General features: G+C 35.5%; 1 protein-coding gene across 6 annotated transcripts in view; it reads left to right on the top strand.

Moving 5' to 3' along the window:
* REPS1 (RALBP1 associated Eps domain containing 1) overlaps positions 1 to 26248 on the top strand; it is a 90825-nt gene that overhangs the window by 49698 nt on the left and 14879 nt on the right. For 4 of the 6 annotated variants that reach the window (XM_019967503.2, XM_019967502.2, XM_019967501.2 and 1 more), the window contains exons 9-12: positions 8731 to 8852; positions 12328 to 12408; positions 19195 to 19282; positions 20047 to 20148. In XM_019967503.2, coding sequence (XP_019823062.2) covers positions 8731 to 8852; positions 12328 to 12408; positions 19195 to 19282; positions 20047 to 20148 — 393 coding nt within the window. The remainder of the gene's footprint in view (positions 1 to 8730; positions 8853 to 12327; positions 12409 to 19194; positions 19283 to 20046; positions 20149 to 26248) is intronic. The other 2 variants (XM_070795575.1, XM_019967504.2) reach the window with 2 other exon arrangements.

The raw sequence follows: 26248 nt of genomic DNA, 5'->3' as shown, positions 1-26248 counted from the left end.
ACTAGATGAACTTTTTTTTGACAGAGTAATGTCTCTGCTTTTAAATATGCTATCTAGGTTGGTCATAACTTTCCTCCCAAGGAGTAAGCGTCTTTTAATTTCATGGCTGCAGTCACCATCTGCAGTGATTTTGGAGCCCAGAAAAATAAAGTCAGCCACTGTTTCCACTGTTTCCCCATCTATTTCACATGAAGTGATGGGACCAGATGCCATGATCTTCGTTTTCTGAATGTTGAGCTTTAAGCCAACTTTTTCACTCTCCTCTTTCACTTTCATCAAGAGGCTCTTTAGTTCTTCACTTTCTGCCATAAGGGTGGTGTCATCTGCATATCTGAGGTTATTGATATTTCTCCCAGCAATCTCAATTCCAGCTTGTGCTTCTTCCAGCCCAGTGTTTCTCATGATGTACTCTGCATTATTATGCTAAATATGTGCCATTTTTAAAGTAAAATATTTTTCTTAACATTTATATCTTTGAAAATAAAATCATTTGTTGTCATAAGTTTATGATGTTTTGTTGTTGTTTTGTTTAGTTGCTAAGTCATATCTAACTCTTTTGCAATCCCATGGACTGGACTCTGCCAGGCTCCTCTGTCCATGGGCTTTCTCAGGCAAGGACACTGGAATGGGTTCCCATTTCCTTCTCCAGAGGATCATCCTGACCCAGGGATTGAACCCCCAAGTCTCCTGCATTGGCAGGCAGATTCTTTACCACTGAGCCATTAGCTCCACAAGTATTCTGTATTTATAATTTAAATAACTCTTATAGAAAGGTAGATGATGAACAATGATGACGAGTTGCAGTTGCTTGAAGTAAGTTTTCTGTAGGCGTGCAAACGTAGGTGGGATAATATGTGTTTTATCCAGTCATTTGAACAGATTTATAGGATTAAATATCAGATGGCTTCTCTGGTGGCTCAGATGGTAAAGACTCTGCCTGCAATGTGGGGGACCAGGGTTCAATCCCTGGGTTGGAAAGATCTCTGGAGGAGAACATGGCAACTCACTGCAATATTCTTGCCCGGAGAATTCCATGGACAGAGAAGCCTGGTGTGCCATGGGGTCGCAAAGAGTCAGACACGACTGAGCGACTAAGCACAAATATCAGATAAACCAGGAAAACTCTAAGGCTCATAGGTAGAAGTACTTCTGTGGACCTGAATTAAAATATTTAACATTGAACATCTCTGAATTTGGCAATGCAGTTCTCATTGTTAAGTTGCTAAGGCATGTCTGACTCTGTGACCCCACAGACTGCAGCACACTAGGCTCGTCTGTCCTTCACTATCTCCCACAGCTGGCTCAAACCCCTGTCCATTGAATCAGAGATGCTGTCTAACCCTCTCATCCTCTGCCACTGCCCACTTCTTCTCCTGCCCTCAATATATCCCAGCATCAGAGTCATTTCCAGTGAGTTGGCTCTTTGGACCAGGTGCCTGAAAGTATTGGAGCTTCAACTTCAGCATCAGTCCTTTCAATGAATATTCAGTGCTGTGCAGTAGGTTCTTATTAGTAACCTATTTTATATAAATAGTAGCATATATGTGTTGATTCCCAGTCTCCCAATTTATATACCCCACTTGAAAAAAAGATTAAGGTTACATTGCTAGCTTACCACAACTGTATCAGGTAGTAACCAGATCTGTCTTGTTCACTGTATTTAAGTATCTAACAGGGTGCAGACTGTGTACGTAAGTAGGCGTTCACGTTTTTGAAATGTCCAAATGACTGAACCACTTGTTTTTTAAAACCGTTTCCTGTCTTCACGCCACACTGCTCACATGAGCACCTTGGTAGTATCTGGTTGAGATACTCAGAGATGGAAAGGAATTTGTTCACTATTCTGTGTCCTTTTCCATAATCACTTCTTTAAGCAGTAAATTTGAGTGTATTTCATTGTTGTTAATATGATACATAGCATAGGTCTCTAAGCTCCTAGTGGTACTTAACATGAATGTTTTTAAAGCCAGAGACTTTTTAATTTATGAGTAATTTGCCAAAAAGCCATACTTGAGACTAGGTTGATTAATGTTAAGTTTCTTTCACCCAGAAAATTTAACATATAAAAGCCTACAGAAATAACACATACAGCTGTTTTTATACAAGTGCAATCACACTATACATCTGTGAATTTTTTTCTAATAATGTTGGACATCTCTGTACTTTATTACATATAGAGTTGTCACATTCTTTGTCATACATATGAATGTTCCTTCATTCAACCAGCTTCATATTGATGGAATTTTCAGATAACTTCCTGGCTTTACGTTTAAAATGGTACTGGGAGGAAAAAAAAAAACACATGTCTTTGTTTTGTACAAAGAAAGTTGAATCTTTGTTTTGGAAAATTGGCTCTCCACGTGCCTTTAGTTGCAAAGATAAAAAAAATGAAAATAGGCACAATATTCACCATTACCACTACACCTAAGGAATTAGTTCTCAAGCACACCCCACCCCCATATCTGTATACATTCTTAATGGCGTCCTTCTTTTCAGATAGTGGGGTATTGGAACTGATGAATCAGAACAACTGCAAATACTGGCAAAGGGGCACCACTTAATGAAATTGGAAAAAGTACTTAGCCTCCTCAAATTCCTGGCAGAAATTGACAAACAAGGCTAGCTCATACTTAAAGGAGAAAATCTCTGCAAGAATGACACTAGGGGCTTTACAATATTATGGTTTAAATACAGTAGATTTAATAAGACTCTTGGGAATATTTAATGATACCCTTAATTATTTTTGCAGAAATGAGATTTTGTCTTGATGATTGTGTTGTGAAAGTCAAAATGAAGTGAAGGATGTCTGTCTTGCTCTGTTAGGATGAGAGCTCCATGGAAATAAATGGGAGCCTCGTCTTCTTGCATCTTGTATCTTTGTTTACTGTATTTACTTATAGGCCCTCAGTAACAATGCACACTACTGAATTCTTGCTTTTATTAATTATGCCACCAAATTTCACCCCAAATTTTTAACATCTTTTATTCTTTATACTCATTTTCTATGTTAGTCTTAAAGCCCCAGTTTAGTTGTTTTTTTCTGTTTATGAAACTTGAGTCCTTATTTTAATTGGATTAGCTTTAAATGGGCTTTTTCCATTTTAGGTATCCTTAGACAATGGAAACCTCCCGTATATCTGTAGGTAGTTTTCTTTGAAGTATAATAGCTAAGTCAAAACAGTATTTGCTATAAAATACTGATAAATACTGCAAAAAAAAAAAAAAGAGAAGTGCAGTTTAGTATTTGGGGTAAATGTTTTATTCTTTTCAAACCTTGTTGGACATGTTTTTACTTCAATTTTAGAAGTAAAAATCTTTGGTTTTAATTCAAAATTGAGTCCTTCTTAAGATCTGCTTTCTCAGTAGGTTTCCATTTATGGAGTATCAGGGAGAAGTAGAATTAATTTTGGAACTAGAGCTTAGTTTTTTGATCCATGTAATATCATTCAAGGCAAAGCATATCTTAAACTGAGTCCTTAATTTCTTTCTGCATATGCATTTCTTGCCTCGTCTTTTAAAAATATGAATGAGAAAAGTACTAATAAATAGGGTTTGTTTTTGAAAACTCAAAATTTATTGAAACCTGCTTTTTTTAAATTAAAACTTTCTTTCTTGTACAGATAATATTTACACCTAAAATAAATAAAAGATATAGTTACTTTTGCTTAGATGAAGCTGTTAAATGAACTTAGAACCTTGAACCTTCATTCTGAAGAACTCTTCTTGGATTTGTTTTGCTACTTGAAAAAATAAGTTTTAAACCATAAGATTTCAGGTAGTGTATATATATTTGTAAAAGATTAATAGTATCTGGCAGTCATTTTTGAAATAGTTTTTTAGTATATTGAGTATAATACTAGGAAAATAAGATAAATTTGTGTTAGGTAGGTTATAAACCTAGAATAAAACTGAAGCTCTTCATGAGAGAGCTTGTTCAGGAGGTAAACTGAACTGAATTGAATCTGGGCAAGTTTTCAGAGTCTATGGAGGCTTGAAGGATGAAAACAACTGACTGTTTATTTGCTAGTGCTATTGTGAAAATAAGGCGTGTATTTTTAATATTATTACTACTAACTGTTCAGTGTAGGTTGATAGTACATCAGTATGATCATACTAGGTTGTGTCTTCCAGACAAACTTTTTATACATGGAAATACTTTCTGCATAAAAGCCCTTTTGGGGTTGACTTTAACAAATAATTTAGGCTCATGCTCTTCTTTTTCAGCCCTGATGCTCTGATGATGTCAGGGGCAGAGCAGAACCCTCAGGAGGGAGGCAGGGTTGACACAGTGTTCCAGCAGGAGGCTAGGTTGGAACACTGCATCAGGTAAGAGTAAAACTACACCCCTGCCTCCGTAAGAATACAGTCTTAAAGACTTAACCCTTGTGGATGGGCATGAAGCCCTTTGTTGGAGTATTTATAAGGAGCCAAGTTGAAGGAAGTGCAGTTAATTTATACACTTAATGCCTCCTCTCCAACTCATGACTGTTAGTTTCTAGAATATAGGTAATTTGCTCTTTATCTACTGCCATTTGTTCTATGTATGAAATTAAGAAAGAACCAGTGGGTAATTTTGCTAATTTATTCCAGAGATAATTTTTGAATTTTCTAGGACAGTGATTTTTTTCAAAGTTTTTTGTCTTAGGACCTCTTTATATTCTTAAAAAAATTTGTGGACCCTCAAAAAAGCTCTGTTTTTGTAGATTAGATCTATCAATAGTAACTTTATTAGGAATTAAAAGTGATACACTTAAAAAAATACTTCTTTATTTTGAAATAAAAATAGACCCCTTATATATTAGCGTAGATATTTTTAGGAAAATAACTATTGCAAAAAGGGTGGCATCGTTTTACAACTTTGCAAATCTCTTTAATATTTGGTTTAATAGAAGACAGCTTAGATCTCATCTATCTGCATACTACATTCAGTCTGATGAGTGTTTTAGTTTGAAGTATAGTAGGGGTTGGCACACTTAAGCCCTGAGACCAGAGCCAGTTTACTGACTGTTTTTGTATAACCCACAAGCAAAGAGTGGTTTTTGTTTTCAAGAGAGAATAAATTTATCACACATGAAAATATATGATATTCAAGTTTCAGCATCCAAAAATAAAATTTTATTGAAACACAGCCAAGCCTATTCCTTTATGAATTACCTGTGGCTTCTTTTGACCACAGTAGCATATTTGAGTGGTTGCAACAGAGACTTTAAAGCCTATAAAGCCTTAAATATTTACTCTCTGGCCTTTTGTAGAAAAAGATTGCTAATTCTTGGTACATGAAGAAAATTTGACCTCACATAGTAAAAGGAAGGACTATTTTCATATAATTTTGGATATTCTTTGATACTAGCCCAAAACTCAACAAATAGTAATTTCTTAAAGATTAATTGCAGTGAAAAGTGAAGCCATATTAATGAATTGTTTGTACTATTACATAGATCTGTCTTGGACTTTGAATGAATCTTTTACCCACGCATGGTTTTATAACATAATGCATTGATTATTTATAAAATATCAGTTCATTGAGTTGTACAGCTCTTTGAAATGTTGGAACGTTTTATTGTAAAATATCAAAAAGTGTAGCTGTTACCATTACAACCTATCTTATCGAAGAAGTCTTTTAAGTACTGGGAAGCTCTTGAGCTTATAGACATGGTATACATTTTCCAGAATACCAACTTTCACTTAAAAGTTCAAACTTTGTCATTGATAACAAATATTGACAATAGTTATTTTAGATACAGGGTCACTTAGTCCATTTTTGAGGAAATCTGTGCTGTACCATGTATGAATAATTATATAGTTTTATCAACTGTTCTTTCAAGCATGATAGTGTTCAGTGAAAAAAGTGGCCTGTTCAGCTAACAACTGAACACAAGTAGTTTTCCATGAGAAAACCACTGCACTTTAGTATGGAGAAGTGCTTTATATATGTTTCCCATTTTATCATACAGAGTATTTTAAAAATGAGTTTTGGGGTGAAATTTAATAAAATTAATAATTCTTACTGCTGAATTGTTAACACTCTTTAGTGAAGTTATTGGTTTATTTATTTTTATATATTTTAACTGGAATGCCTGGCAGTAAAGACCACAATGACTGCTGGTGTATTTAGGAGCCTCTGGCTTAATTCTTGCTGATAAGCTAGCAGCTTTACCCACCATTGCTTTTGCACCATCAGTGCATGTGCCAGCACAGGGGAAAAGCATTATTACTATTACAAAAACAACAGACTTTTTAGACTCCCTAGCAGAGTCATGGGGGTTCCCAGGAGTCCATGGTTCACATTTTTAAGAACTACTACTTTAGGGAAATAACTGTTTTGGGATGATTATGAAGTGTAATTATTTGAGTGACTAACTTCAGTTCTCAGCCTCAAGGGGCTAGACCTGCTGCACCTTTACACCAGTGAATTAGAGAGGTACCCAGAATCCATCCCAGACCTGAACTTCAGCAGTGGTAGTGGCATGCCCTCTGGCCCGAAGTCTCTCAGGAGTGGACAAACGGGAAAACAGAGATCTAGACAGTCAAATGAGGGCCCCAGTGTGCTCTAAGGTGATACTCAGAGCTTAAGTTAAAATGGAATATGACTTTTGAATAGGTTCTTTTGAAAATTAATCACCCTGTAGTTAATACTATTTTTATTCTGTTTCTCTTTTCTTTAATACCTGCTTTGAGGGATCTTTTAAAGATACTTCTTCAATCTCTATCCTTCTAACAGTTTCACTTCCAGTAAACCGTTAGATCTATAGCCATATCCTCCTTCAGCTCCCTTTCCCTTTGTTACCATAGGAAAAAAAGCCCATGATTTTGGTCCAGACTGAAAACCATAAGCTGTCTCCATGAGGAATTTGCTGCTACTATTTATCATAAATAATTTTTTTCATTAGTTGTTCTCTGAGAGCTTTGAGTTAAAACGTCTTCATTGAACGTTATTTAAAGCATTTCTGCCTCTTACTGGTTCGGTATCACTATGGCACTTTTATTGAGAAGGCATGGAAGTAAGAAAGAAATCTGAATAACTCTTGATCTTTGAAAACCAAAATTTATCAAAATATGATAGAACTTGCAGTGTGATACGACTATAAAGAAGTAATGTCAGGGTGAGTAAAAGAGAAGTACTGATATTTCGAGGTAATCATGTTCACAATAAGGTGAAGAAAAATTCTGAGAACTCTTCAGAGTCTCAGTAGTTACCTCTGGTTTTAGGGAAATAACACTAAAGAATGAATTTAAATGAAGATCACAAAAAGTAACTCATTCAGTAAATATTTGAGTGCTTAGTAAGTATTAGGTTCTATGTTCAGTACTAAAGTTTGAAGGATTTACTTACGAATAGATTGAAAGGTTAAACCTATACTTCACTAAGTTATTATATGTCTGTCTCTATAGGAATCTGAAATATAGTACTAACAGTTAATGGCAAGTGTCTTCCTTTCTGGTGGAGAAACTCAGGTGCTGTTTATTTTATTCAGCTTGCCCATGGTCACAAACAAAAAGATAGGGACGGATATTAGAATCATATTTTTTGACACAGGTTCTAAACAGATTAGGTATACTCCATTAATTTGGCAAAGTTAATGTGATTTTCAGACAGGAATTATATTCAAAGCCATGTAAAACTTGGGAAGATTGGAATGAGAATTTAGTTACCCTTGAAATTTTCTTCCATTTTAAAATTATAGTTTAAGAGAGAGCTTAGGTGAGGCCTTAACTAATTAAAGACTTCCCCGGTAGCTCAGATGGTAAAGCGTCTGCCTGCAACGCAGGAGACCTGGGTTCAATCCCTGGGTTGGGAAGTTCTCCTGGAGAAGGAAATGGCAACCCACTCCAGTATTCTTGCCTGGAAAATCCCATGGACGGAGGAACCTGGTAGGCTACAGTCCATGGGGTGGCAAAGAGTCGGACACGACTGAGCAACATTTACTTTTTTATTTAACTAATTAAAAGTAGAACATGATATCACATAATACTTTAAAAACCACTTTGAAATTGTGTCATGGATTTGTAGCCCTCTCGGTTAAGTCTGTAAACGCTAGTGAGCCTAACGATAAGTTTGTTTCATGTGGTCTTATTGACTTTGCTTTTTGTTGGTGCCTGGGTTCTTTCTCTCCTTTTGCTGTCTCCCTTAAAAATATATGCTGCTTCTTGGTTACAGGGAAGACTTGTAGAGAAAATGCAAGTGAACTAGTGTAACTCAACATTTCCTAAAGTATATGCCAAGGGAATATTGAGGGATTTTTATCTAATTTTAGGAAAGTTTATATTTGGGAAAGACTGATTTAAACAAAGTTTATTTGCTCTAGGTCTGTGCGTGGGGACACGTCCAACAGAGAATTATGGTATCCCCAGATTTATTTGAATAAAAAAACTAATTTTTAAAAATGCCTTACTGATTAATATTCCTTGAAGTACACTTTGGGAACTGGTACAAATCCATCTCTATTAAAAGAAGATTCATGTACCTTATTGCATTGCTACGTACAACACTCTTTCTCTGTGTATTTCTAACTAGATTTTATTTTTCATGGAAAACTCTGGTTTCAGGTATACAGTAAGTAGCAGGAATACATATTGCCTGATTAATTGTCAAAATGTTTGGGGAACGTGTGAAAAGGAAATTCAGATTATACATTACTACTTGTGAAAATCTTCTTAGGTTTTTATGAATAAGTATTCGAGAACTAAAATATATTGTTCACAGAAAATTTCTCTATTTTAAAATTGCAGATGTTGGGGATCAGCCAGGTGAGGTAGGTTATTCAGGCTCTCCTGCAGAAGCTCCTCCAAGCAAGTCTCCGTCGATGCCGTCACTAAACCAGACTTGGCCTGAGCTGAATCAGAGCAGTGAGGTTAGCAAAGCTTCCCTTTTCTTTCACTAACGTTCACTTTTTTAAGGTAAGGAGTTCCAAGCAGGGTAATTTTAGCCTATAGCTCTTTCAGCATGCATGCATATGGACCATATCAAATGTGACTATGATAGACACTTGTAATTATATGACTCTTTGAGGTTTTCAAAGTACTTTTCCATACATGTACTATCATTTAGTTTCCACCATTCATTCCTATTAAAACCCTGTGAGTTAGATGAGGCAGGTGCATGAACTTAACAGTCAAAGGGTAGATGTCTTAGACAAGATATCTTACAGCCTGTAAGGGACAAGGGCTGAGGTTTGAACACAAGTCCTTTGACGTTAAGTCAGCTAGCACACCCGCTGTGTCACACTGTCTTCTCATTCCTGTAAGAAAGCCTGGGATAATAGATTTGGAATCTTAGCATTGGAAGTGATATAAGAAGCCACTCAACTGGCTTTCCACATGAAAAAAGTATTCCAAGCTATTCATAGTAATTTATTTTGTTTAATACAAAATGGAATGATTCAACCCTGTTAAATGCATTGGTTAAAGACCACTTTATATAAAGACCATATTATGTAAGACCAAGCACAGCATACAAAACAGAATTTGAGACACGTTTCCCCCCTCCCCATTACTTTGGAACTTGATTATATAAAACAGTGAAAGTAGGATCACTCTGGTTAGAATAAGGGAAGAGGACCTGCGGCCCTGCCTCCACCAAGCACTCCCTGAGGCTCCTCTGTTAAACCTTAGTGCTCTGTAGATCTCTAATTGAAAACTACTGCTTAACTTATTAGAGCAGTCTTCTTTGTGAACAAGTTATATCTATATATTTTTTCTTAGAGTTTTTTTGTATCACTTTTAGATAGTGCTACAAATATAAAAGTTTTTTGACTTTCAGGAAGAAACTCCTCTAAGCTTCTGTGTTTTCCATGTCTTTTAAAGCCAGAAAAATTTTGGGTTTAAGAGATACTAGTTAATTTGTACAGTTCAAAAACAGAGAAGTAACTGGCAGATTTAAAGTGCTTGCTGCTGCTTTATGACATAATCACAGATACCTGTTTCTGAGACATTATAACATATATCCATTGTGCTGTCAGATATAAAACCATTTATATGAGTGTTTTTCTGGTGGGAAAATTTAAGCCTTGAAAGAATTTACTAGTAGAGAGGCTTTATAATAAGAGAATAGGGTCAGTTTCTTGAAAGCACTGTTTTTTCTGCATTTATTAATTTCTGTCATTTTTAAAAAGCAGTGTCAGATTTTAAAAGTATTTTTATCAATGTCAGTTCATAAGTGAAAGTAACTAAGGCATCTCAATTCAAAAGTCCATCTTCATTCTAAATAAAATCACATGATCATTAAAAATTAGGAAGGGAAATCCCTTTGAACTCTGAGTTAAACGGTTGCATTTTTTTCTTCTTAAATATTCCTAGCAAGTTTCATTTTGTAGTATTTGCTAATAAGGTTCTGAATGTCATAATTTTTCTTTTTTCTTTTTTTACTGTGTGTAGAAAATCAAAATGCTACTAAAACTAACATTGATTTTTTTGGACACATTTTAATAATATTTCTTTTTAAAAATCTCCTTAGTATATGGAATTAATATTTTAGTTTTCTGCCTTGAAGCACTAATCTTTCAGTAAATATTTATTCAGCACCTGTTAATATAGATGAGGCACTGTAGGGGATAACACTAATAATAATCAATAAAATTTATTGAGGACTTTTGATGTGCCAGCTCTGTTCAAAAAGCTCTTTACATATATTAATTGTTTTACATCTTTATAACAATTCTGTGATGTAAGCATTATTAATCTCATATTTCACATGGTGAAACTGAAACAGAGAGAGATTAGATAACTTGCCTAAGGGTGTACGGCATAACTAGGATTCCAGGAGTGTGGTTCCAGAGACTGTGCTCTTAACCATTATACCAAACTTATAAAGATAAGAGTGTTTTTCTGCACTCCAGGTAGCTTACATACAGCCTTGTGAAATCAGGTAAAATCTCATGCCACCAAATAGGTAAATAAATGTCTTCTTTTTGGGAAAAAAATAGTCTGCATCTAAACTTTTCTCCACAGTTAGATAATTACAATTTTTAAAATTCCTTCTGTACCTATGCAACATTAATTATTGAAGAAACTAAGTATATCAACAGATATTGGTAAGTCACTTCCCTGAAGTGATGTCCCACAATAAGAGTGAATTACTATGGACTCTCTATTCAGGAGACACTCTGAATGCATCAGTGTTTCTAAGTATATCTTAATTTTATGATTTTGAAACATCTGAGAGAAAAACTGTTGAATGATTACATTAGTCATTTTTGTAGATAATTTTTATAAATGTATTCATTTGCTATTATTTAATTTCTACATGTCTTCTCAAATTGAATAGCACTGTTTTAAATATTAAGTCGAACTTTGAAGCATAAAAATGTTTACTGAATTATAAAAAGAGGATTTTAGTTAATGGGATAGGTGTGTCTGTGTGTAAACATTTGTGTGTATATATTTTATATGTGCAAATGTTTTTTCTTCTTCAGAGTCATTGATAATTCTTAAGAATCAAATTGTAATCATAATTTTAATGATTTTGATCTAAAAATCCTATACTGTTTATTACTAAGATCTTCAAATGGAGTTACTAAAATTATTCACTTACCACTGCACCTAATTTGAGGTATGGTATTTGTGTACCTCTTTTAGAAGAGCAGTATTTCATATCAAAATACATCTTCTATATATAACACATACTCAGTTGCTTGATTTGCTCTCATTGTGGCCGCATTCTGATTTTTCTAGCATGGGGTTGGAGGTGGGTGCCTGATTGGCAGTTCTGTCTTGTGGTCTGGCATGGGCCTGTTCATAATGCTGAATATAGGGGTTGATTTGCTGCAGATTGACATAAACTGCAATTTATATTAATTCCAGAATTCTTTGCATTTTATCTCAGTTATATTTTATTAAATATCTATACATTTGTATGAAATATGTGCACGTACATAATAGAATCATCCTTCAGGGGTCGCACTGGCAAGTCACACCGACTTGCTTTGTTTTGACCAAAACTCTGATACAATCAGAATTCATTAGCATCACTAATTCAGTGCATTAACACTTGATTTTCAGTGAACGATTTAAAGTTATTCTAGAAAAAACCATTTAAAATTTTTATCTTGTTACCATTTATATAACACTTAGACTCTGTTCCTTTATTCTGTAAGGCTTTGAATCTCTCCCATAGAGAGATCAATTATTACTGTACATTTGATTGTGAAGCTGCTCACTTTACATAGATAATATAAAATGTTTATGGAAAAATAAAACTTAACGGAATTTGTCAGGCCTACGAAACACAACTTGCAGTGCAACCTCTGAATTACTTTGCTAAATCTTCTCCAGTGATCTTTTACTCCATCTTTCTCATCATGCTGACTTGTCTCTCCTCTGTCTGTTCAGCAGTGGGAGACATTTAGTGAACGCTCTTCAAGCTCACAAACTCTGACCCAATTTGATTCTAACATTGCACCAGCTGATCCTGTAAGTCAATCACTTAGCTTGCTTGTTTGAAATTAATTTTATTAACCCAAATTTTCATTCATTATGGTTTTTAGCTGATATGCATGATTCAGTGGAGTGCTTAGAGGGAAATGGTGGCAGGCTTTTCAATTTTTGTGTGCTCAGTGGTGGAAAGAACTTTTTCTTTTCTTTTTCTTTTTTTTTTTAAACCATTCTCTGTATTTTCTAGTTATTTTGGTGAGAGAAATCTATGTTTTTAAAATCTGGTACATGTGTCTAAAGAAGCATTTTGTGAACAATTGATACTGTTAACTTTGTTTTTATTTGCTAACTGAGTGTATGTTTTTATTAAACATGCTGTTTATTTCGGTGTAATGACAGTAAATACTATTTTATTTGTATGCTTACACATCATGTAATATGTACTATGTATGTAAATATGCAGTGTCATCATTTATTTAATAGTCCAGATGGTACAGCTTTGACTTAATTAGTATGTTGAGTTCTGTTACAAGAGAATCAAGTTCAGCAAAACAATGTAGAATTGTCAATTAGATTTTCATTTGTGCAGAGGACCTCTGTCTTGTCTTCCTGTGGTTTGCTGTGTTGCTTTGAAAATGCTACAAAGTTCACATCCTGATTTAAAAAATAAATTCTGTCCCCATAGATTGAACTTCATATATGCCCCGCCTGTCCCTCAAGTTATTTGAAAACTTCAAAACCTTAGCTATTTATCATTCTTCTCACTGTTCACTTTGGCTTTTTCTTTTAATTTTTTTTCCTGTAAAGAGAAGAACATGGTAGTAAGCACCTTTCAAAAAGAAAAGAGGAAGTAAGTAGAAAGGGAAGAAGAGTGTAAAGGTAGGATTTGTAAAAATGAGTTCAGTGAAAAGATATGGAGAAGGTGACATGAGGCAATCTTTTGAGGTGTTTCTGACCGAAGATGGCCAGCATTTTATTCATATAGTAAAAATACTCTTGTTATTTAATATAAATTAGGGAGAAGTGGCATTTAAAGATAATAGTATGGCTTCAGCATTTTAAATGAATGAACCTTAGGTGTTTTACAGTTTTAAAGAATTTGTATCTATTTGAAATATAGAGAATGCTGTTATATTCAAACATAATGTATCAAAATATTTTAAGTGTATATTTTATAATTATTCATTATTCAGGGAACAATTAACATGTAGATTATCTATACCTTTGGCTTCTCTTTTCTTACCACTTTGAGGATGTTAATGTTTGATTTTAGTCTCTGAAAAATGGAAGAGAAATAAAAAGGTAACGCTTAACCATTTTTGCTGCTTATTAGAAGCAGTAATTAAGGTCCCTTGGAAAGTGACAGGTGTGCTATAAGCTAAGTTTTACTTTAGCTCTGAGTTTCATTTCTCCATATTATTCCTATCTCCTGTTTACAGAGTCAAGTTAATTTTGTTTAAAGTACTTTAGTAAAAGTACTTTACAGGGAAGGATGTAGCAGTCGAGACTCTCTTTTATTCTCTAACCCTTAAGTGATACTGAAAATAGAAATTCATTGTATTATGATTGTCAGGCTAGGAAAGAACATTAAAAATATAGACTCAAAGGCAAAATAAATTGAGTCATGACTGGCAGAAAATGCAGGGAAATAGTTGACATAATAACAGTGATGTTCTTGTAACTTCTTGGAAATAATATCCAAATTTGTGAATTCCAGCCTAATGTTTTACATGACATAACACAATACTTTCTTTTGTTATTTCTAGTATGACAGAAGGCTCTAGGAAAAAAAAATTTAAATGGTCAATCAACATTTTAAACTTGAATTTAGACTTCTAAATTTAATTATGTTGGCAGTCTTAAATATTTATAATCTGGTACCAGAAAACATCTTTTTTCTCTTACGGTAGTGAATTATAATCTCACTATAAACTTGCAATTGGTACAATGCTCTGCTCTCAGTGAGGGTCTGAGCTTCTTAACCATCATCTAATTCTTACTTAACATTGCCTATCCACAGAACAGTCTGTAGTCACAATCCCAAATGATCCTCAGCAAGGCTTTTATAAATAAGAATTATAAGTAAGTAAATAGAATCCATTCAAATTAGAATCACATAGAAAAAGAACACCACAGTTCAGATATACAAATTTAGCATACCTTACCATGTCAGAAAAAATTGATGGAGTAATTTTTAAAAGCCAAAATTTGATAAGTAGGCATTTGCTCAATAAAGTTTTAAGTCTGTGAAGAGCTCCACTCTGCTCTGTGGCACTTAGAGACAGCTGCCACACAGTACAGTGACCTCACATGAAAACCAAGCTGGCTTTAGGCTCCCAGATTTCTTATGAAATTGGGTTTTTGCTATCTCGTTTCCAGAAACTTGATTACTTTTGTTGAACTGCTTATCAGTTAATAGCTTCTGGTAGAATCTGTTTCTGCTAGGAAATTCTGAAATGATGAGAAGTGCAGTGCACTAGTCTTCACCATGGTTTATGTCTGATCTTGAGTGCTGTAGAATGTTTGTGTCACTCAGCGTATGAAAAGGGAGTTCATTTGATCACTGATTATGCCCAGCCAAGTCAGTTGGTTTGGTGAAGCCCCCTTCCAGGTGCCCATGTTATTCTCTAGAAATACCAAGATGTCAAAAAAAATTCCAGTCTTAAGTAGACCACAGCTTGATCATTACAAGTTGATGATTGTAATATAGCTGATTGTGATAATTATCATATGTAGCTGTGAACAAACTGTGGGCAGAAAACTGTAGAATGACTCAGCCCAGTGTGTTTGGGAAAGTTTTCACAAAAGAGGTTACATTTGTGCTGGGGACCAGCCCCAGCTGATCCAGGGTATTCGAAGGAGAGACGGCCTAGGCGACTATTTACATGCTAATTAGAGATATAGAGAACAATAGAATGAGGATAGCTCAGTAGGAAAATTCAGTGGAGAAAAGAAGCTGAGTAGCTTGGTTTACGCGGGAGACCAATAAAACTTCAAGACAAGAAGTTTGCACCACTGACGTAGGCCGCAGGCGCCCTCTCGAATAGCGGAAGGTGTCTCACCCTAGACACCTTCTCGAGTGGGTCTTAGAAGCCCAGGCATGATTAGTCAGCGTGGTGGGTTCCGCGCTCCAGATGGAGACTCAGCTGGAAGTTAAAGGGAAGAATGACATGGGGAGACCAAGCGTTGGTGAGCAAGGCCCGTAGCTTTATTTTTAACAGGGGCTTTATACCCTAAGTTACACATAGAGGATAATAGGGGATGCAAAGTCAGCAGTCTTTGGTTCTTATCAAAAACCAAGGTTTCTTTCCTGCAAATGTATCGTATACAAATGGTTTAGGTGATTTACATCATCTTCTGGCCAGAAGGCCTACTAACATTTTATGACTCTTGACAAGGACTTATCAACAAAGACTTACTTTCTCTAAGAGTAATTATTTCAAGGTTTGGCACCATCTTCCAAAGATAAAGTTGCATTCCTATAGGGCGGATGTGTAATGGGTTTACAACAAAGAAAGAATTTATTACCTTAAGGGTCTAAAGTTACTAACACCAAGGCCACTACTTATTTTTTCTACATACCCACTATTAATTGATACATATTCAAGGATACAATTCAGGGGATGTGAAAACTTGGCAACAAGCATTGACTCATCAATGAAATCCTTTACTAGTTTATTCTGACAGTTTTTAACTCTCTGAGAGGCTCTAAGCTATTTGAATATCTTAAGCTTCCCATGCCTCTCCTGGGAGACTGTAAACAATCGTATGCATAGCTGCAGAAGTCCGGGCAAACTTGTCAGGCGAGTTAGAGAGCCATCAGAGGGGTTTGGATTTAAACACTCCTAATTGCCCAGGAACTTTATTAATTGGAGCTGTAAGTTAACTCTTTGACACACAGAGAGAGAGATGGTGGTAGGGGACAGCCCCCAGTAAAGTCAGAGGTGAGAGCACAAAGCAATAAAGTAGGCAGACTCTGGTTTTTTGGGGGAAAATGCTCGAGAATATCCGGGGGGACTCCTGAGGCTCGATCCCGCCTTTGCGTATGCCGAGCCTCCTTCCTCATGACCTTTGTCATGAGTGGAATGCCTCACCGGCTCCCCGCACATTTGTATGATGAATTTTTAATGAAACTGTTAATTGGCAGAAGTGGACAAGGGCATTCCAAGCAGAGAGAAAATCATGAGCAGGAGCAGTTCAGTGTTGTGAGATATATAGGGTAGGTGTGTATGGGGCAGTGATGGGGAGTAAAGAGCATGATTGAAACACAAGAGGGAAGATCTCTGTATGCTCAACCAAGGATCTGAACTTGATCTCATAGACACTGGGAGCTAACAAGAAGTTCCATGAGAAAGATGGAGCTTCTGAAGAGGTAGCTGGGGAAGGTTATTCAGGCAACAATGTGAAGGATTGATGGGGTTGAGAGAGTCAGATGATGAGCACCTGAACTAAGTGACACAGGAATAGAAAGTAAGCAGGGATAAACAGGATGATCAAACAGTATAGTAAGATTTAAGCCAAGTAGAAAATATAGATACATGAGCACAATAGAATATTCAGGAAAGTACTAAATTGTATCAGATGAAGTACTCAAATATATGATACAAATGTGCCATGGTTGTGAGTGTGTAGGAGTGGGTCCTAAAGGCTTTGTGTGATTTGAGTAAACAGAAGAAATGGGCAGAGCCTCCAGTCAGTCTTTTTACTTTTTTCTCTATTTTTAAATATAAGGATGCTACTTTGGAGCAGAAGTTTTACTTAGCATCTTTTGGCCCAGGACTCAAAGAATCCTAGGCATTTCTGGTTCTTCATTTGGATATTGAAATGCTCTTTATTGTGCTGCACGTCATAGTCACAAACCAAGCTTCCAGTCCACTAGTCTGAGGTTAGGCCTGGTCATCTGTGTAAAACTCTTCTAGGAACTGCCTTGTCCTGCTAGTAGCAGGATCTAGTGGTTTAAAGCTGTTGTAGGCTCACAGAGTCGGACACGACAAGTGACTTAGCAGCAGCAGCCGCAGGCTCATAACAACAGAAAATTGATTTATTAGTATAGAAACTTAGGCAAATTATTTAGAGAATATTCATTCTAAAAGATTTCATGATTTTCTTTTCTTGGCGTCATTACTGTGACTTCTGTTTTTTGTATGGTAAATACGTGGAAAGGCTATTTAATATTTCTGTTACAAACTTTATAAATCTGACTTTATAAACACACACAGAATACATATTAGATCAGTATTATGAGTTAAAGCATCTAGTAAGTTTTCCTTGCTTGTTTTTTCCTAGTTTGTTTGGGTTTGGAATAATGAGATATCATGCTTTCTCCTTCAGTCTTGCCTTAGAATGTTAAATTCTGGTTCTTAGCAGTTGTTTCTGCTATTAAAATTGTAAGTTAAGAAAATAGTTATTCTTGAAGCCATATTTTTTATAACCATAAACAAACAACATCTAGAGTTATTGTTAATAATTTTCTGAGTATGACTCATTATTATGTGAGAAATCTATAAACTTTTATTCATCTATTATATCCATCTTTTATAACTATAATTTTAGAGTTGTAGGTGAAATGTTAGTTCAGTTTTATTAGACAGTACATAACTATCTATCCAGAGTCTCACTGGTATGGGGACAGGAAATTACTGTTAATGCGTTTATCCTTACAATTGCAATAAAGAATTCATTTGTTATTAATGGTTTGAATTTAGAGATTACGAGAATTAGCCAAGGAGACCTGTAAAACAGGAGATGGTATGCTGGAACTCAACTTTCTGTGGGGTTACCTAATACTGTCACCAAAACAGTGTCTAACTTAAATTGAAAGGTCATTATTCTTTATACTAAATTATAAACTCATTACAAGATATTCAAAATTTAAAGATCTCAGGTTGTCTTTAGCAGCAGCACATTCAAAATATGAGCCAGCTCCTTGTAGGAGGAGCTCAACTCCTGTAGCCATGTTTATCAGCTGGTCTTTTGCCATTAAGCCAGTTGCTTGATCCTGTTCTAGTTCCTCCCCTGGGTGGCTCAGCTCCCAGGGCCAAGCTGCCTGGCTACCTGTATGCACCTTTCTCTCTTCCTTCCCATTTGGAGAGGCTGCCATACAGTGCCTTGTACACTTTTCAGTCTTTTCAGAAATTTGTTCTACCAGTTCCTTAACTGCTCTAACTAGACTTGCTGCAACTCTGACTTAAGTTAAGGATTATCAGATGTATTATAGTCATGAAAAGTTTAAGTATTAGAGTAGGAGTGTTACGTATCCTAACTTAAAAAATGAATTCCTTTGTGGAAGTTTTATGCATGAATTTTAAACAGTTCTGGGGAACTAATCTATATAAAGTATGTATTGTGCCTTCTGTTACAATATGATGGGCATTTCATTAACTTTGTTTTATACATGAAAAAGAGTGTCAAGTTTTCTTGAGCAGTTTAGTGAAAATGAGTTCAGTCTGTTACTCAGTCTTTGGATACTCATAAATAGTTCACTTTTAACCTCAAAGGTTCAAATTTATATAATTTCATCAGATCATTTCACACTTTGCCTTTGAATATTGTTGTGAATTGTGTAAGACCAATTTTTTTCTTCACATATTTAATCAAAGTTAAAATGTACTTTTTATAAAATCAGATTATTAAGCATATATAGTAAGCTTGATTTTTTAAATATAATTCTGGAATTTTTAGTTAAAAAATTAATTGTCATGCTTAGCTTTGTGTGAATGAGAACTCTGTCCACTAGTTTTTGAAGCATTGTTAGTTTTGGTTATTTCATGGTATCTACTTGGCATTTTTAATACAAGTACTGTATGTCCTCCCATTTGTCTGTAGGATACTGCTATTGTTCATCCAGTTCCCATTCGTATGACTCCAAGCAAAATCCACATGCAGGAAATGGAACTTAAAAGAACTGGCAGTGGTAAGGAAACTGTTGCTGGGTTGTTTTTTAGTTTAGTGTGTTGTGTTAATATTTTAGGTTTAGCATCAAACCAAAATACACAAGCAATCATTCTGAGTTCAAATTCCTTTTGTTAATTACTTATTTTTAACATAGTACTTTCTACGGCAATATATGTATTATGTGTATGTGTATATTTTTAAATTTAAGCAAATTATTGAATTTAATTTATAAAATTTTAAATAAGGACACTTGGAAAATGTGACTTTTCTAATACCCTCTATATTTTTATGATCATTCTTACGAATCTACATTGAAAAATGTGTTCAAATTTTAACTGAAGAGGTATACGTTAAAATGAATTTTGTCTTTGAAATTGTTCATTTTGCTTTAATTCTTGAAGTTTCTCCTCATTTTAGATTAAATGTTTTAGTTAGGGTCTCTCAAAGGTAGATTTGTTTTCTATGTAGGTCAACAACAATAAATTACTTATTTTACGGTTGTTTGTGCAGTGCTTTATTTAACTAATTGCTCTAAGGGATAATATTAACAAAGTATGAACGTGCAGCTTGACTTTTTCATTATAAGGTATCTTCTGTTGTGGCAGATAACAAATTCTATATAAACAGGTTTATATTTATCCTATTAAAATATTTGTCTTATATTTCATGGATTTACTTGCTACTGCTTTGGAGTATTAAAATGAAGTCTTATACTCTGAGGTTTATGAATTTATTAATTCAGGTACCTATATCTTATATGTTTACCTATTAATTCTCTCCTAGATCATACTAATCCCACTAGCCCATTGCTTGTGAAAACATCTGACCTTTCAGAAGAAAATAAGATAAATTCATCAGTGAAATTTGCTTCTGGAAATACTGTAGGTAAGTGAAAGACAGAATTACATCTTCCATGTGAGATTTATGTTATTAATTAATTTATTTTTAATTGGAGGATAATTGTTTTACAGTGTTGTGTTGGTTTCTGCCATATATCAACATGAGTCATCCGTAGGTATACATATGTTCCCTACCTGCCACCCCATCCCATCCCATCCCTCTAGGTTATCATAGAGCACCGGGTTGCACTCCCTGTGATATACGGCAACTTCCCATTAGCTATATGTTTTACATATGATAATGTTTGTATTTCAGCTCTACTCTCTCAATTCATCCCACCCTCTTGTGCCCACACTGTGTCCATAAGCCTGTTCTCTATGTCTGAATCTCTTTTCCTGCCCTGCAAATGGGTTCATCAATACCATTTGCCTAGATTCCACATTATGCATTAATATGATATTTTTCTCTTTCTGACTTATTTCACTCTGTATAAATGGCTCTAGGTTCATCCATCTCACTAGATCTGATTCAAACTCGTTCATTGTTACATGGCTGAGTAATATTCCATTGTGTATTTGTACCACAACTTCTTTATCCATTCATCTTTCAACAGAGATCTAGGTTGCTTCTATGTCTGCAGTGAACATTGTAATACATGTGTTTTTTTCAGTTACTGTTTTCTCAGGGCGTATGCCCAGTAGTGGGATTGCTAGGTCATCAGATCAGATCAGATCAGTCGCTCAGTCATGTCTGACTCTTTGCGACCCCATGAATCGCAGCACGCCAGGCCTCCCTGTCCATCACCAACTCCCGGAGTTCACTCAGACTCACGTCCATTGAGTCAGCGATGCCATCCAGCCATCTCATCCTCTGTCATCCCCTTCTCCTCCTGCCCCCAGTCCCTCCGAGCATCAGAGTCTTTTCCAGTGAGTCAACTCTTTGCATGAGGTGGCCAAAGGAGTTTCAGCTTTAGCATCATTCCTTCCAAAGAAATCCCAGAGCTGATCTCCTTCAGAATGGACTGGTTGGATCTCCTTGCAGTCCAAGGGACTCGGTAGTTTAATTCCTAGTTTTTAACGAAATCTCCATACTGTTCTCTATAGTGGCTATATCAGTTTGCATTCCCACCAGCAGTGCAAGAGTGTTCCTTTTTTTCCACATTCTCTCTGGCATTTATTTTTTGTACATTTTTTGATGATGGCCATTATGACTGGTGTGGTATGATACCTCATTGTAGTTTTGATTGCATTTCTCTAATAATAATTGATGTTGAGCATTTTTCATATGTTTAATAGTCATCTGTATGTTGTCTTTGGAGAAATGTATGTTTAGGTCTTCTGCTCGTTTTTTGATTGGTTGGTTTTCCTGATACTGAGCTGCATGAGTTGCTTGTATATTTTGGAGATCAATCCTTTATCAGTTGCTTCACTTGCAGTTATTTTCTCTTATTCTGAGGGTTGTCTTTAAATCTTGTTTATGGTTTCCCTTTGCTGTACCAAAGCTTTTAGGTTTAATTAGACTCCATTTGTATATTTTTATTTTCATTACTCTAGGAGGTGGGTCATAGTGGATCTTGATATGATTTATGTCAAAGAGTGTTCTGCCTATGTTTTCCTCTAAGAATTTTATAGTTTCTGGTCTTACATTTAGGTCTTTAATCCATTTTGAGTTATCTTTGTGTGTGGTTTTAGGAAGTGTTCTAATTCCTTCTTTTACACATAGCTGTCCAGTTTTCCCAGCCCCACTTATTGAAGATACTGTCTTTTCAATAAAAGACTTTTCATCCTGTAGTCTTGCCTCCTTTGTCAAAGATAAAGTCTTGCATCCTTGTCACACCTGCCCATAGGTGTGTGGGTTTATCTCTGGGCTTTCTATCTTGTACCATTTGTTTGTATTTCTGTTTTTGTGCCGGTACCATTCTGTCTTGATGACGGTACATTGTAGTATAGTCTGAAATCAGGGAGGTTGATTCCTCCAGTGCCATTCTTTCTCGAGTTTGCTTTGGCTATTCAGGGTCTTTTGTGTTTCCATACAAATTGTGGATATTTTTTGTTCTAGTTCTGTAAAAAATGTCTTTGGTAATTTGATAAGGATTGCTTTGACTCTGTAGATTGCTTTGGGTAGTAGTATCATTTTCACAGTATTGATTCTTCCAATCCAAGAAAGAACATGGTATATCTCTCCATCTGTTGATGTTGTCTTTGATTTCCTTCATCAGTGTCTTAATAGTTTTCCATATATTGCTTTTACATTTCATGGCAATGGCACCCCACTCCAGCACTCTTGCCTGGAAAATCCCATGGATGGAGGAGCCTGGTGGGCTGCAGTCCATGGGGTCGCTAAGAGTCGGACACGACTGAGCGACTTCACTTTCACTTTTCACTTTCATGCATTGGAGAAGGAAATGGCAACCCACTCCAGTGTTCTTGCCTGGAGAATCCCAGGGACTGGGGAGCCTGGTGGGAGGCCATCTATGGGGTCACACAGAGTCGGACACAATGGAAGTGACTTAGCAACAGCAGCAGCAGATAAGTTTATTCCTGGGTGTTTTATTCTTTTTGTTGCAATGGTGAATGGGATTGATTCCTTAATTTCTTTTTCTGATTTTTCATTCTTAGTGCATAGGAATGCAAGGGATTTCTGTGTATTAATTTTATATCCTGCAACTTTACTAAATTCACCAATTAGTGATTTTCTGATGGTATCTTTAGGGTTTTGTATGTAGAGAATCATGTCATCTGCAAACAGAATTTTACTTCTTTTCCAATATGGATTCCTTTTATTTCTTTTTCCTCTTTGATTGCCATGGCTAGGACTTCCAGAGCTATGTTGTTAATAATAGTGGCAAGAGTGGGCACCCTTGTCATCTTCTTGATCTTCAAGGAGATGCTTTCAGTTTTTCACCATTGAGAATAATGTTTGCTTGGGTTTATCATATATGACCTTTATTACTTGAGATAGGTTCCTTTTATTCCAATTTTCTGGAGAGTTTTACCATAAGTGTGTGCTGAATTTTGTCAAAAGCTTTTTCTGCGTCTGTTGAGATTATCATATGATTTTTATCTTTTAATTTGTTATATGGTGTATCACATTGATTGATTTGCATATATTGGAGAAGCCTGGCATCCCTGGGATAAACTCAATATGATTTTGGTGTATGATCCTTGTAATGTGTTGCTGAATTGTGTTTGCTAGAATTTTGTTGAGGATTTTTGCATCTTATGTTCATGAGTGGTATGGACTGTAATTTTCTTTTTTTGTGATTTTCCTTGTCTGGTTTTGGTGTCAGGATGATGGTAGCCTCATAGAATGAGTTTGGAAGTGTTCCTTCCTCTACAATTTTTGGAAGAGTTTGAGAAGGATAGCTCTTCTCAAAACATTTGATTGAATTCACCTGTGAAGCCATCTGACTTGTTTTTTGGGAGATTTTTGATCACAGTTTTGATTTCAGTGCTTGTGATTGGGTTGTTCAAAATTTTTATTTCTTCCTGGTTCAGTCTTAGAAGGTTGAACTTTCCTAAGTATCTGTTCATTTCTTTCAGATTGTCCATTTTATTGACATATTATTGCTCGTAATAGTCTCTTATGATCCTTTGTAATTCTGCACTGTCTATTGTAACCTCTTCTTTTTCATTTCTAATTTTGTTGATTTGAGTCTTCTCCATTTTTTCTTAATGAGTCTGGCTAATGATTTGTCAGTTTTGTTCATCTTCTTGAAGAACAAGCTTTTAGTTTTACTGATTTTTGCTATTCTTTCTTTTATTTTTTACTTATTTCTGCTCTGATCTTTATTATTTCTTTCCTTCTGTTAACTTTGAGATTTTTTCCCCTTATTTTTCCAGTTGCTTTAAGTGTAAGGTTAGATTGTCTATTCAGTGTTTTTCTTTTTTCTTGAGGTAGGACTCTATTGCTATAAACTTGCCTCTTAGAACTGCTTTTGCAGTATCACATAGGTATTGAGTCATCATGTTTTCATTATCATTTGTTTTTTTAGGTATTTTTTTATTTCCCTTTTTATTTTTTCAGTAACCTGTTGCTTATTTTAAAACGTATTACTTAATACGTTTTAAACGTATTCTCCATGTGTTTGTGTTTTTTACAGCTTTTTTCCCCCGCAGTTGATTGTCTAGTCTCATAGCACTGTGGTCAGAAAAGATGCTTGATATAATTTCAGTTCTCTTAAATTTACCAAGGCTTGATTTGTGACCCAAGATGTGAACTACCCTGGAGAATGTGCCTTGTGCAGACCTTGAGAAGAAGGTTTATTTTTCTGCATTTGGATGGAATGTCCTAAAGATATCAGTTAGATCCATCTGGTCTAATGTGTCATTGAAGGTTTATGTTTCCTTATTTTTTGTTTTGATGACCTGTCCATTGGTGTAAGTGGGGTGTTAAAGTCCCTTACTAATTGTACTACTGTCAGTTTCCCCTTTTATGACTGTAGTGTTTGCCTTAGGTGTTGAGATGCTCCTATTTGGGGTGTATAAATATTTATAATTGTTGTGTCTTCTTGGATTGATCCCTTGATCATTGTGTAGTGTCCTTCTGTCATTTTTTTGTAATATCCTTTATATTAAGGTCTATTTTGTCTGGTATAAGAATAGTTACTCCAGCTTTCTTTCAGTTTCCATTTGTATGGTATATCTTTTTCCATTCTCTCACTTTCTGTCCATATGTATCTCTAGGTCTGAAGTGGGTCTCTTGTAGACAGCTTATATACGGGTCTTGTTTTTGTATCCATTCAGCCAGTCTATGTCTTTTGATTGGAGCATTTAATCCATTTACATTTAAAGTAATTGTTGATACATATATTCCTATTGGCATTTTCTTAATTGTTTTTGTAAGTCTTTTCCTTCTCTTGTATTTCCTGCCTATAGAAGTCCCTTTAGCATTTGTTGTAAAGCTGATTTGGTGGTGCTAAATTCTCTTAACTTTTATCTGTAAAGCTTTTGATTTCTCTATCAATATTGAATGAGATTGTTGCTGGGTAGTGTAGTCTTGGTTGTAGATTTTTCCCTTTTGTTACTTTAAATATATCCTGCCATTGCCTCAGGCCTGCTGAGTTTCTCTTGAAAGAAGCTGTTAACTGTGTGGAGTTTCCCTTGTATGTTACTTGTTGCTTTTCCCTTACTGCTTTTAATATTTTTTCTTTGTGTTTAATTTTTGTCAGTTTGATTAATATGTGTCTCAGCATGTTTCTCCTTGGATTTATCCTTTAGGAAACTCTCTGTGCTTCTTGGACTTGATTGGCTATTTCCTTTCACATGTTAAGCAAGTTTTCAACTATAATCGCTTAAAAAATTTTCTCAGACCCTTTCTTTTTCTCTTCTGCTTCTGGGACCCCTTAATTTGAATGTTGGTGTGTTTAATATTTTACAACACAGTCCATGGAATTCTTCAGGCCAGAATACTGGAGTGGGTAGTTTAATATTATCCCAGCAGTCTCTGAGACTATCCCCAATTCTTCTCATTCTTTTGTGATTATTCTGCTCTTCAGCAGTTATTTTCACTTATTCTGTCTTTCAGTTCATTCTTCAGCCTCAGTTGTTCTGCTGTTGATTCCCCGTAGATTATTTTTAATTTCGATAATTGTGTTTGCCTCTGTTCATTCTTTGTTTCTTCTGGGTCATTGTTAAATGTGTTAAATGACTTGCATTTTCTCCATTCTATTTCGAGATTGTGGATCATCATTACTGTCATTACTCTGAATTCTTTTTCAGGTAGTTGACATATTTCCTCTTTGTTTATTTGGTGTTGTGGGTTTTTACCTTGGTCCTTCATTTGCACAATATTTCTCTGTTTTTTCATGTTATCTGACTTACTGTGTTTGACATATCCTGTCTTGTTTTTGGTCTTGCCATCAGTGGGTGCGGTTGGTCCAGTGGTTTGTGTAGGCTTTATGTTGGGAGGGACTTGTGCTTGCCTTCTGGTGGGAGAAGGTGAGTTTTTCCCCCCTCTAAGGTCTGTGTTAGTGGTATGTTTTGGGGTGTTTATAGGACGCCTGTCTCCTCTTGAGGTCTTGCTTGTTGTTTGGGTAACCTGCCCTTTGCTGGTCCTGCCAGCAGTTGAGTGGTGCTGGGTCTTGGATACAGGAAGAGGCCTTCATGGGAGCTCTCACTAATTAATACTCCCTGGGATCAGGAGT

Source organism: Bos indicus, chromosome 9 (genome assembly GCF_029378745.1).
Source record: "Bos indicus isolate NIAB-ARS_2022 breed Sahiwal x Tharparkar chromosome 9, NIAB-ARS_B.indTharparkar_mat_pri_1.0, whole genome shotgun sequence".
NCBI lineage: Eukaryota > Metazoa > Chordata > Mammalia > Artiodactyla > Bovidae > Bos > Bos indicus.
The sequence above is the reverse complement of the archived record's forward strand: the minus strand, read 5'-3'. Positions and strand labels throughout refer to the sequence as shown.